A 13,086-nucleotide genomic window follows, 5' to 3' on the forward strand; every position below is an offset into this window, starting at 1 on the left:
GTATAGTATTTCACTTGGTATTCCCACCCTTGAAAACACACCAATCAGTGCTTCTGCAACATGAGATGCATCAATTGAATGCAGTGGTATGGCCTCTGGGTATTTGGTGGCATAGTCACAAATCACAAGCACATACCTCTTACCTGAGTGCCTGAGAGGTAACAGTCCAATGATATCCATTGCAATACGTTTGAATGGTTCAGACAAAATTGTCAAAGGTATCAGTCGTACTTGTTGGCCATGATGATGGGATGATTTTTGACAAATTTCATACTGGCAGCAGTATTCTGCTATATCTTTGTAAATTAACGGCCAGTAGAACCAATGTAATATTCGCTGTGCTGTCTTGTCTTTATCCAAATGACCCGTTAAGGGGATGGTATAAGCCAATTGTAGCACTCCTGGGCAACATTATTCTGGAAGCACCAATTATTCAATTTTCATCTCATTAGAATTCTTCTGTGGTGGCACCCACTTTCTATAAAGCAACCCATTTTTCTCGAAGAATTGTTGCACATTTATACTATGGTCATAGATCTCTAGGTGGACCTGAGCTAGAGGATACAGGACTGTGTCTCCATGGACACAACGTATTGCCACACCTTCTTTCAATATTTTGTCTTGTGACACAAGATCACTTCTTATTAATGTTCTTGAGCAACCTGTGTCTGAAACAACTGACTTCACTGGAACTCCTTCAACTTTCCCGGAAATATGCGATCTTTGTGAACATACAGCTGGTACTTTTCGGACTGCTGAGTTACCTTTGTAATTCACTTGTTCACTACATAACATTGCCTCATGAGGACAGTTGGCAGCAAGATGTCCTTTTACTGGCAATTGGAGCATTTTATGTCTTTCATATCTCTTTTTTGCATTTGGGTCATTCCATGTCAAATCAACAAGGAATTTAGGGTCACCTCTCGGATTTTGACGAAACTTGGTATGTTTGTAGTACCTGTGGTGCTTATCACTCATGCAAATTTTTAGCTCCATACATTCCATAGTTTCTGATTTATGACCACAAATACTTTGAATATTTCATGAAAATTTGGTCCATCTCTAGTTATAAAATTGGCTGCAACTTTGTTCTCTGTAAATATTTTTAAACACAATTTTCACTGATGGAAGACTGTTGATTGACCTTTCCAGTGATCCCTAAATTATAGGATATCTACTTAATTATGGTCAAAAGTACTTCATTGAAAACTTTAATCCTTTATATTTTGAAAAATTCTGCTTGAAATTCTTCAACTTCTTTTGTAAATAATGATTGGGGCATAGTCTATGTTTGTTAAAATTTTTGTGGTGGGACCACAATGGGCTCAAGAGATATAATGATTTATGATGTGGTATGCGGTGGAATTTGCAGGCTATTATTGCTGTATTGGAGTGTACACCTCCAATAACCACTCACAACAAGGCTATGCCAAGTTTGTCTTACAGAGTGAAGGTGTCTAGGTACATTGCAACCTGTATTAGTGACCACCTGTATTGAAAGGCCACCAATATGCTACAGTTAAATTATACTTCTTTAATGTATAGCACAAAAGCATCAACCCTTTCTAGCAAATCCAAAAATGGTCCTTATTAGACAGGTTGACTATAAATTATAGATCTGACCACCATGTGTCCCTAAACATGTAAATGTTGTACCATCTCTTCACAAGTATCTTCTTTATTAAGTTGAATCCCACTGTAGTGGATTTAGCCATATTTAAGTTCCATATGTGGCTGCATAGATACATACAACAGAACTCCTCAGAAGGGATACCTGGATACCTTGATAACCAGAACACCTGTTTATACACTGTATTCCCACTCTATAGCGGTGCACATACATTTGGACCAAAATACTTCTGTAGCTTCTGTAATATGAGCACTTTATTATGGTCCTAACAATGGAGAGGTTTTGCCATATACGTACATGCATTAATTGTACCTCAATGTGTGAAATTAATTACTACATTACTTTACATTCACGACCACTTTGAAGATTAAGTCATAAATTCATACACATACTCACGTAGGAAGTAAACATGTTGACCACATATTTAACATTTACCTGTACTGATCTTCAAAAACGTGAACTCAAAATACTTTGAAAAACCATTAATTTTAGTAATTACAGTACTATAAATCACGCATTGAGGTGCAAGCAAGTGTTAATAATATAAAAACTCTTGGTACAAGTAATGCATCTACTATGTACAGTGTAACTATTCTATTCCCTGGACCATTGATAAAGTGTTCATTTTTGAGAAACCACAGACTTGTCTTGGGTCCAAAATGTACGTACAATTATAAAGTGAGATCATGAGGCTATCAAGGTACCCAGATATCCTTTTTGAGGAGGTCTGTTGTACCTATGCAGCCATGTACGTAACTTGAATAGTGCAGAGTGGGGATATGTATGTAAGTGCACTACTGCAAGATTTTACTTAATAAATAAGGTATAACTGAAGAGATGGTACAACATTAATGTGTTTATGGATGCATGATGATCTCATTTATAGTCAACCTGTCTAATAAGGACCATTTTTGGATTTGCTAGAAAAGATTGATGCTTTGGTGCTATACATGAAGATCAAATTAAAGTATAAATTAGCTGCAGCTTATAGATGGTCTTTCAATACAGGTGGTCATTAATACAGGTTTCAATGTACCTAGTCACCTTCACTCTGTATTGGCATGGCCTTGTTGTGAGTGGTTATTGGAGGTGCACACCTCAATACAGCAATAATAGCCTGCAAATTCCTCCACATACCACAACATAATTCATTATATCTCTTGAGTCCAAAAATTTTAACAAAATAGACTATGACCAAATCATTATTCACAAAAGAATGTGAAAATTTTCAAGCAGCAGTTTTCAAAATATATAGGATTAAAGTTTTCAATGAAGTAGATATCCCATAATTTAGGGATCACTGGAAAGGTCAATCAACAGTTTTCCATCAGTGAAAATTGTGTTCAAAAATATTTACACAGTACAAAGTTGCAGTTGATTTTGTAACCAGAGATAGACCAAATTTTCATGAAATATTCAAAATATTTGTGGTCATAAATCAGAAACTATGGAATGTATGGAGCTAAAAATTTGCATGAGTGATAAGCACCACAGGTACTACAAACACACCAAGTTTCGTCAAAATCCGAGAGGTGACCCTAAATTCCTTGTTGATTTGACATGGAATGACCCATTTCTCAGTATCTCTTAAAGCACTGGTTCACTTATCACTTAGCAATTTATCGGGGTTCTGCAAGCAGTCCTTCTTCTTAACATGTCCAGGTTTCCCACATGTAAAGCAATTAACTGGAATACTCCTTTTGAAGGGGGCTTGTGGCACTGTTGAAATACCCTTTCTGGTTTGCACATAGTAATCTGCAGTGTTGGGAGTAATGCGTTACGTAATATTATTACTTTTGTGGTAACTAAGTAATATAGCAATATACGCTATAAAAACAGGTAATATAACTCAAGTTACTCTACTTACAAATGTAACGTGTTACCTAAGTAATATAGTTACTGTAACGAATCTAATATTACGTAATATTATTACTCCAAGTAACGAAGTTACTAATCTCGTTAGTAATCCACTGAGTAATGCCTAGCCACAACAAAGTAATGAAGCCTACTGAATGAATCTTATTCACCAGCTTATTACTTATAACCAAGATTTGCACATTGTCCAACAATGGAATCATGTCACATGATAAGGTGGTAGTTTCACACGTGACAGCTTAAGGCTGTGGACACAAAGTAATATAATATTATTATAGTTACTTTATTTTATGGGTAATATGTAACTGTAACTAAATAGTTCAGTTGCAAGTAATAATATGTAATATGTAACTAGTTACTTGTAAAAAGTAACTTGCCCAACACTGGTTATCTGCTAGCATACTAGCTTCTAGGCTGGATTTTGGCTTTCTTTCTTTGACAAAAATACACACATCTTTAGGGAAGATATTCAAAAACTGTTCTAGAATTACCTGCTCTTGGATTGCCTTGACTGTTGTACAGTCTTTTAGCACTAAATTGTCCAGCCTTATGTCACTAGGTCTTGATATGATTCACTATGCTTTTTAAAAGTAGTTTTGAACTGTTGGCGGTAGCTATCCATGGTAATATTGTATTTGTAAAGGATTGCTTCTTTGAGCTTGGTCTAATTGGCTGCTTCTTCACTGCTTACAGCTGCATAAGCTTACTGTAGTTTGCCAGTCAAATATGGTGTTAGTTTAGATGTTCAATGCTGCTGTTCAAGCTTTTCTGGAGTTACAAGTCACTCACAGATAGTAAGGTATGCCTCTATGTCATCTGCTTCTGTTAACTTCCTAAAATAGATGTTAGGCTGTGGTTGTCTGGGAATAGGGGGGCTCCTTCTAGTAGGGCTTTCATCAAGTCTATTTGTACTTTTCTTTCTTCCTGGCATTGAGCCAATTCTTGCTCCTGGCACACCCTTTCCCAACATTTTTCCTCTTCATGGGTTGTTAACAAAGCCTTTAGCAGCTCGGCTCTTTGCTGATCTTACTCATGGTTTGTCCATAAACTGAATACTCTCGACCAGAATGTGTTGTCATAGAATACAGTTAGCTATCTCTTTGTAGTACTCACAGATTTAATTCTCAGGAACCTCACGTGGGTCTCTCTTCCTTCCTTTCAAAAAGAAAAACACTCCTGTCACCAAATGTGATAGATTATTGGTCACTATACTAATTAGCACTCAAGTTCAAGTATTTTGAATTTCTCATCAACTGATTTAACAAAGTACATCACTGTATTTATACACTCAGGATCAAGAACCAGTAAGACTAGCTGGTTTTACCAGTTACTATAATTAGTTTTGCAAAAACATCAGTGAACCTGATCATGAATAAACATGCTTTCCTAGGTGTTAAATATTTAAAAGAGTATTATTACTATTGTCAGCAGTTGCCAGTTCTCCTAGTCTGTCACAACTAAGATAGTGATTCATGAACAGTAGAAATGATTTAGTATCGTCATATTTCACCAGACCTTTAATTACTTAATGTAAAGGGGCAGGCGGTGCCAGACTGACTAAGTTCCTCTTCTTTAACATACACTAGCAATATCTTTGTGGTTCAGTTGCACTTAGCTGAAAGGTAGAAAATAGGTGAGTAAGGTAGCTAGCTGGTAAGGCCACGCAACACTAATTAGGTACAGGGAGTCACTGGTTATTAAATATGACTGCCCTTAGCATATGCGTGTGCCAAGTATTTGTCAGCTAGTTGACCAAATTCAGTCCAGCCGGACAACTTTTGGTTACCAAATTTGGTCCAGCTGGATCAGTTTTACTCATACCTTAAGTAGCTAAAGTCTTTGAGCAGGCTGTAGGACCAGGTGTCCTACAGACCTTCAGCACTTGTGCTGTAAAGCATTAATAAATAAATAAAAATAATACCAATTTTCCATGACAAGCCTTTAATCTGTGCCATGTAAAATGATTCCAATTCGAGAACAGAGCGCGGAACTACATCTAGCTATGCATTAAAATTGCGTTTTCTTGAAATTGAAAGACTGCTCTATCAGAGAGTTTTAAAATGGCTTTGTAATAATTCACAAATAGTTGTACCAAGAGGTAATAATGGTAGAGAGGGACTCTTGGTTGTATTGAGAGCTAATAAATGTGTGCATGCATCTTTATTGGACTAATGAAATCCATACAAGCACAAATTATATTCATATGGTTATAAGTGTCATTTAGTCTGGCCTATATGTCATCACTATTATCTTAAACAAGATTCATATCTCATTATCCCATACAGTTCTGATCAACGGGTAAAAAAGTTAAAAGTTAGAGCTCATTTACCAATTGGACTCAATGTAACATCTAGACGCTTCAAGAGATCGCAAGCAAGTAAAAATGGAGTACCAAGAGATTATATCTGAGTTTGAGCATATGGGAGTTGCCTGTTATTATGACGCATTAGAACTTAGTGTATTAGGCCACTATTTACCAGCATCACTATATGGCATCCCTAGCATCCCTTCAAAAATGTGTTAACTACATTCAGGGTGAAAGTGACTTGGCCAAATCAAATTGTAGGCATATACTTGAATTGGCTGCTGCTGTTTCCACCTCTTCTTCAAGTATTAGTGAGGAACGGCCCAGAATGGTCAGAGGATACTTAAATGTTTATATTGACAACTATTTATATATTTTAATGTAAGTTTTTTATTTTCTTTCCTTGCCACACCCACTTGTGGGGTAATACTGCCCCATCAGTGGTAGTATGTGTCCAAGGATTCACCTCACTCAACTTATGTATTGTACTTCATGTTGTTTTCATCAATAATATGATGGCTTCTCTCTTAGAGTGACACAGATAGACCTGCGTCAAATATTGCAACATAATAAAAGACATTGCACTTGTTTCATCAAATTTAATAATGATGGTTCTCTTTTCACTACAAAGTGACTGCTCATTATAGGGAGTATCGATCTAAGGAGCTTGCAGTTTGCAGCTTCCACTGACTGCTTTATTAGGAAGCATTGATCTATTTTCATGGAATTAAGCTTCATAGTTTGAAACATCCACCTAATATACCAGCATAATGCACTCAAGCCTGTCACAGTCAGATCACACTAAAGGGAAATCTGTGTGGGCACAGCAAGGAGTGTAAGTGTATACAAATAAAAAAAATATAATATACCTCAGAAAATTTTGGTGAGTATGCATGGATTCGCCAAATTTTACTCACCATTTTTCTAAACACTGAAAGTGTAGTGGTAGACGCTGTTCATCAGTGGGTGAATATTGTTACAGCAGTGAGTGGTTAGTCTTCCGCAAGTATCCCATTGAATACAGTATGGTTTTAGACTAATAGCTCAGGCAGATGGGCAATTCAGCTTGAGCGATTCAGCTCAGTGCCCATGCACATGCCTTGCCTCACTTGCCACACGCATTCCAGTCTTGATTACTGACTTTATAGTGAGCTAGTGCATGTTGTTTTTATTACAGCTAGCTATTTGCATAAGAGAACGTTGATTCAAATGAGAGGCATTGAACTGTACTATTTTATTGTAGTACTTCGTCCGTAGGTATCGCAAAGCTTCATCGCCAATGCTGTCAGATTTAATAAAATTGCGTGGGCAAAGCAATGTCATGCATTCACTAAAATATTTTTACGCCAATTTCTGCCAATTATCAATCCACCAAAATTTTCTCCTGCCAAAATTTTCTGCTATACGGTATATGCTAATTGGAAAAAAAGCATTTACATTAGGCTGTCAGTTAATTATCCACTCACAGCAGTTCCAGACCATGAAAATCTTTTGAGAACATGCCATACTGCACTGTCAAGGATCTGTCGGATGGTAGATTTGATGGTAACAGATCAGAAGGTTGTATGAAAACAGTGAAACTCTTAATGTCCTGAGTAGAGGTCGGTTGGTAGTGACCAAGCACACTGTTTCATAGTAGTTGGTTATCTGCAGGTGACAAAGGTCTGCAAGCAGTTGTAGATATTCAGTCTTGTTTCGCTTCCTAGATCTAGCAGATTGAATATTGTGTTGGAATGCTTAGGGCTGCTGGAATGAGGAGCTTTACTAGATCGCAAACCCTGAAGGTCATGATCAGCATAAACACAGATGGATGGATAGTCATTAAAACCTAGGTGGCTGCCCTGTGGCTTTAACACAACAAATATACACATACCGCCACAACCAAGTATTTCATCTACTAGCCTCTAAGCTGAAAGAAATGTTTAGGATGTGAGCAGTGGTAGGACGAATATAGTCACGCAAATTACACTTTTGAATGCACTATTGCCTCATGTAGTAGGTAAGGTGTCCGAAGCAGCCCGCAGAAGAAATGAAAACTGCTCTGGGTGGAAACCAGACATCAGTTGGTGTCATGTCCTGTACGATTTCTCTAACTTAGCAGAGTCGCCAAACTTAGATTGGACTGAAAGCATTTGCAAATGTGTTTCACATTCAGACTTACAATTGTCAGACAATAAGCACTTGGTTTTAACATACGGTTGGAAGTGAAGATTGTTGCCAACTCATGTGCAAATGTCAACAATGGATAATCAACATATTGTATTTGTAGAGGGATTCTCCCAAGCTGCAGTTGTAGCCCTAACTTTTGAAGTCGATAATCAGAAGAAGTACTGACACATGATGGTGTATTGCTAGAGCAGGATAATAAAGAATCACCCTAGAGTTGTGCTATGGGGGAGGTTCAGCCACTTCTTGAGATAACAAGTGGCAGTTGCATACAATATAACGGTCGGCCATTGGCTGTTTTCCGACAAAGTGATGCTGTTGACCAATCAATGTAGCCATTGGTAGGCCATTTGTGCCGATCAAATTTTTCACAACTGTAATTCTTTATTATTAGTCTCAGTTTCAATCTCAGAGTAGGGATGTGCCGATTTTGCCAGCTAAATTTTTGGAAAAATACGTTGGTAAAAGCAAAGAGCAAAATGCCAGAAAAATAAGTAGAAAATTGGAAAAATGGGCACTAGGAATAGCAACTTAGCACATTTTGTATGAAAAAATTTAGATACTCAAATAGAACAGTCATGCATAGTATTAGGACAACATATGCTCATAGGAAATGGTGACTAAAGATCGAGATACTCTAATGGAGCAGTCACTATGTACGAAATACAAAATATTGTAATAGAGCAGTCACTATACTAATAGAGCAGTCACACGTGCTTGTAAGCTTGAGATATTGCAATTAATTTTTACTGATACTCAGCAAATTAGAAAAAAATTGAGCAAAATAGGTAAGAAATAAAAGAATTGCTGGAAAGAAAAATAGGTGGGAAAAAAAGCAAAATAGGCTCATCCCTATCTCAGAGTGATTCTTTTTCAAAAATTTCCTGCGGGGGGGGGGGCCCCAGAGCCCCCCTAGAAGGTTTATGCTTCACACTGTGTAGAATAGTACACCTTTATCTTATATTTCAGAAATGGACAATCAAATTTACTTTTGATTGGCCATATTGTCCGAGCAATAATTTTCCCTTATATTGTACACTCCAATTGTGAAATTGGAGTCAATTGAAGATACAAATAAAACATACAATGTAGTTTCTATAAATCCAGAACTTATATGTTTTCCACTAATACAAAGAGAAACAATTGCACTTTGTAAACCAGTCAATCAAGAATCCAACCGTTTATCTGCAGCTCTTTTAGTAGCGCTCAAGGATACATCAGTGAGCTTTCTTCAAACTTTTCCTAAACCTAAGAACACTATTCCTAATCCCAGGGACACTGTTCCTAATCCTACAACCATGTTTTGTAATAGTTTGTACAACAAATGACTGGCTAAAGTCATAAACGTTTGCACTGTGACAGGTAACCAGCTAAGTACAGTATCCACTCCTTTCTATTTTAGCTAAATACCCCCCAAAACCAGCCATAAACTGGCACAGTGATGATTATGATAGACAGAAGTTACTAGTAACAATTCTAAAGCTGACTTACAGGGGAACAAGTAGCACACAGCATGACTATTGTTATGTGGTTATATATAATGATTATGGTAGCATTTGAGGGGAGGGGGGGGGGGGGGGGGTGAACCACCAGACGCTGATGGATTGTTGCAATTTGAAGGTTTGATTTATGCGAAAATGCTGTAAATAACAATGCCAATCTAAACTGCAACTTTCCCGAAAACCTACTTTTCAGCAAAGGGGCCATTCCCCCCTAGCCCCTTAGAATCATCAATGGAAGCTACAGTAGTATTGTATTGTAGATTTTATTTGATCATCTGTTAGCTATTTGTTTGTAATGCTCCAATAGAGCACACATTTTCTGAGGAATTCAAATAGAACATACGTAGAATGTTCTAGAACAATCATTTTCCATTGGTAGATCTATGAAATTACAAACTTTTAAATTTAAACTAGAAATTTTTATTTATAAGTGTAGAAATTAAGTGAGCTGAGCAGCTGCCAGGCAGCAGTTTAGTGGTTAAGGGTTTGGGACTTTGGTATATGGAGGTCCCTGGTTCAAACTTTGGACAATGTTTTCAATGTTTTTGTGCACTCTTTTCTATTAGAGCATTATGCGATTTCTTTTAATCTAAACGATGTTTGAGCAATGACGGTTAACCCATATACACAGACTGATTTTCTAGTTACTTCCATAAGCAATTGCCCTACAGGCATTGTGTTTTACCCCACAATAACAAAACAAAGCAAACCAGCCGAAGGAACTAAGCCTAACTTCGAGGGCTTGTATTTCACAAATGCATAAGTTGATTTTGCTTAGATTTGGTATGTGGGGTGCTGAAGGTAGAGGGAAGCTATATAATACAAAAACTGTTTACTTTCAAGAGGGTACCGTGGAAATATGCATGTGTGCAAAAGGCATTCTTTCTTCCTCTCAATATACCCATGGTGTGATGCGCAGGCTTTCTTGGCCACACAACATACTACCATGTCTTATTATATATACTAACTATTATTTGTACTGATTTGCCAAAATCCTAACTTTCATTGTTTACAGTATTTGGATGGATTCTTATAATTATTATACATGTGAAATATTGATATGTTGCTTACTTAAGGTGACATCACAATACGTTAATACAGACAATTAACCACATTGGAATTCAACAACATGGCTAAAGAGACTGATGGTAGAATAGAAAAGATGATAAAGAGACTGTCTGAAGCTCGTGACAATATAGAAGAAATGACAACGAAGATGAAAACACAAGAAAATGAAGCAAACAAGCAAATTGATCGACATTATGATGAACTCGGTGAAAAGTTGATGAAGCAAAGAAGTCAGGTGAAGCAAAAAGTACAAAGCACAGTGTCACAGGAAATGAAGGCACTGGGAGCAAAATGTGATAAAGTAAAACTGGCTCAAGTTGAACTGGAAGGTTTGAAAATGAAACATGACTCCCTAGCAATGGCCTCTGATGATGATGAATCATATGCAAAACAGAAGCAGTTGATTAGTAAGTGGTTTTTGAAATTAGAGTCTGCTCATGAGAAAGATCTACAACCTGTAGAAATGGATAAAATTGAATTCTTTCCTTCTACATCTGATTTTCCTGACTTTTGCCATCTTTCTGTATGCCCTTCGTTAGCTACTTTTGACTATGAGGTGATGCTCCCTGAGTATATTTACATAAATAAAAAGCTAAAGCTGTGTTATTTTTGAGTTCCAAATTTGTTAAGCAAGTTTCTGTACAACTAGAAACCAATACAGGAGAAATGGTAGCTGTAGAAGTTCAGGATAACAATGATGGTACCTATTCTGCTTCATTTATAAGCAAACAAGTTGGGAAGGCTAAGTTAATAGTGTGTGTCAATGGAAAAGAGATTGCAGGAAGCCCATACAACATTGAAATATACCGGAATTATGAAGCAATAAGTTTACCTAGTAAAGTTGTAGAAGATTGTAGCATCGTTGGTAGTCCTAAGGACATTGCATTAAGCTATCGTAGTGTGTGGGCAGTAGTTGATAAAAACCAGGTGTATTTATATGATGGTCAAAATCATTTAGTGAGAAAGATCAGAAAACACAAAGGAAATGAGGTCATATTGAATCATTGTAAAGGAGTTACATTTGATGCTGACGATTACTTGTATGTGACTGACAACAAGTGTGTGAAGAAGTTTGATGTGCATGGCAATTACTTGCTGCAGTTTGGAGGCTCTGATTTAGGCAACAATCAGCTACAGAATCCGCAAGGTATCACATGGGAGAAAGGTGTATGTTACTGATTCCAGAGGACACAGTCATAATCATAACCAAAAAGGATATATATATGCTTTCCAGTGCGATGGTCAGTTCTGTGCTTCCTTTGGTTCTGAAAGCTTATCAAGTGCCTATGATGTAGCAGTTAGTGCATACAATCAGTTACTTGTTGCTGATTTTTTTGGAAATTGCATAAGTATTTTCTCCCTTGATGGTCAGTATGTAAACAGCTTTAGCGCTTCTGTATCTTTTTTGTCTAATATGTCTCATCCTAACAGTATTTCAACTGATAGAAATGGATTCATCTTTGTTGCAGATGGCAAATATCGCATCATTGTCTTTGATAAATCTGGCAACTTTATCCATTCCTTTACTGGTTTACGAGAGAAACGTGACAACTCATGTAACAATAGCAATTATTATGCATTAGCTATCAATCCTGATGGCAATGTGTATGTCCTTAACAACCTCACCAAAAAGGTTATGATATTTTATGACTTTTAAGGTACTAAAATTAATTAGAGTAGTTGTTTTGTATTATGCATATTATGACACAAATAAATTTAAAGCTGTAACAATACATATTTATATTGGTTCATGTATGTATTTATCATGTAACGGGAACAGTTTGCAGCATATTAACTAGTAAATTTATATCAATGATCAACTACCTGGCCTATGAAATAGACAGCACTACATTACAAAAATTTAGTACAGTAAAAAAAATCCATCAACTTTTGATGCTGCAAAAAGACTACTTAAGTGCATTTTGCTTAATGAATATGAATTGTGTGCAATTCACTTCTAAATGTATACAGTTCTTAATACAATCATTTGCAATCTTTGTACACACACGTGTACAGCGCAACTACATACATACTATTATATTTAAACACTTAGAAACCAAGTGTACAATTTGACAGTTATTCATTTTAAGTCTTTGAAGTGCTGAACCAAGGCCAGTATGTCTGCTAGTATATATGAGAGTAAACCAATTCTTAATGCCAGTGATATCAAACAATAGACCAAGCCATAATACATAATAATGACAAGTGTATATATGCATGCATAATTATTGGTGTATTTTGGTGTTGTATTATTATTTCAGAATAAAATAATTATTGTACTAGGATTTTATTCACCTCAGATCACTTTGTCTGTCAGTTAGTATTCTTCACTCCTATATCAGGGTATGCCTATCCTGCAATTCTATGGAAATGAAACAACCTGTACACATATCTTAGCAGAAAACAGCTACTCATTGTCTTAATATCTATTGTAAATGCCATGTCTCATTAGGTAGTGTGCCTGGATTTGCTGAATTAGCAGTATTTAACCATACATCAGAAAGATATATGCCATATTTGATATATACCAGACAGTTAAA

The 13,086-nt window shown here is 36.5% G+C and overlaps 2 protein-coding genes across 2 annotated transcripts in view; both read left to right on the plus strand.

Moving 5' to 3' along the window:
- Positions 1-10,683, plus strand: part of LOC136252289 (protein NLRC3-like) — a 58,750-nt gene extending 48,067 nt beyond the window's left edge. Inside the window, exon 2 of the transcript XR_010699448.1 lies at positions 10,494-10,683. The gene's annotated coding sequence lies outside the window, so the exon portion shown is untranslated. The remainder of the gene's footprint in view (positions 1-10,493) is intronic.
- LOC136253880 (E3 ubiquitin-protein ligase TRIM71-like) lies at positions 10,683-12,203 on the plus strand. The gene is made up of 3 exons (XM_066046540.1): positions 10,683-11,102; positions 11,177-11,693; positions 12,016-12,203. The coding sequence occupies exons 1-3, from the start codon at positions 10,683-10,685 to the stop codon at positions 12,201-12,203; spliced, it is 1,125 nt and encodes a 374-aa protein (XP_065902612.1).
- Positions 12,204-13,086: the final 883 nt, after the last annotated feature.

This window comes from Dysidea avara, chromosome 4 (genome assembly GCF_963678975.1).
Source record: "Dysidea avara chromosome 4, odDysAvar1.4, whole genome shotgun sequence".
Taxonomy (NCBI): domain Eukaryota; kingdom Metazoa; phylum Porifera; class Demospongiae; order Dictyoceratida; family Dysideidae; genus Dysidea; species Dysidea avara.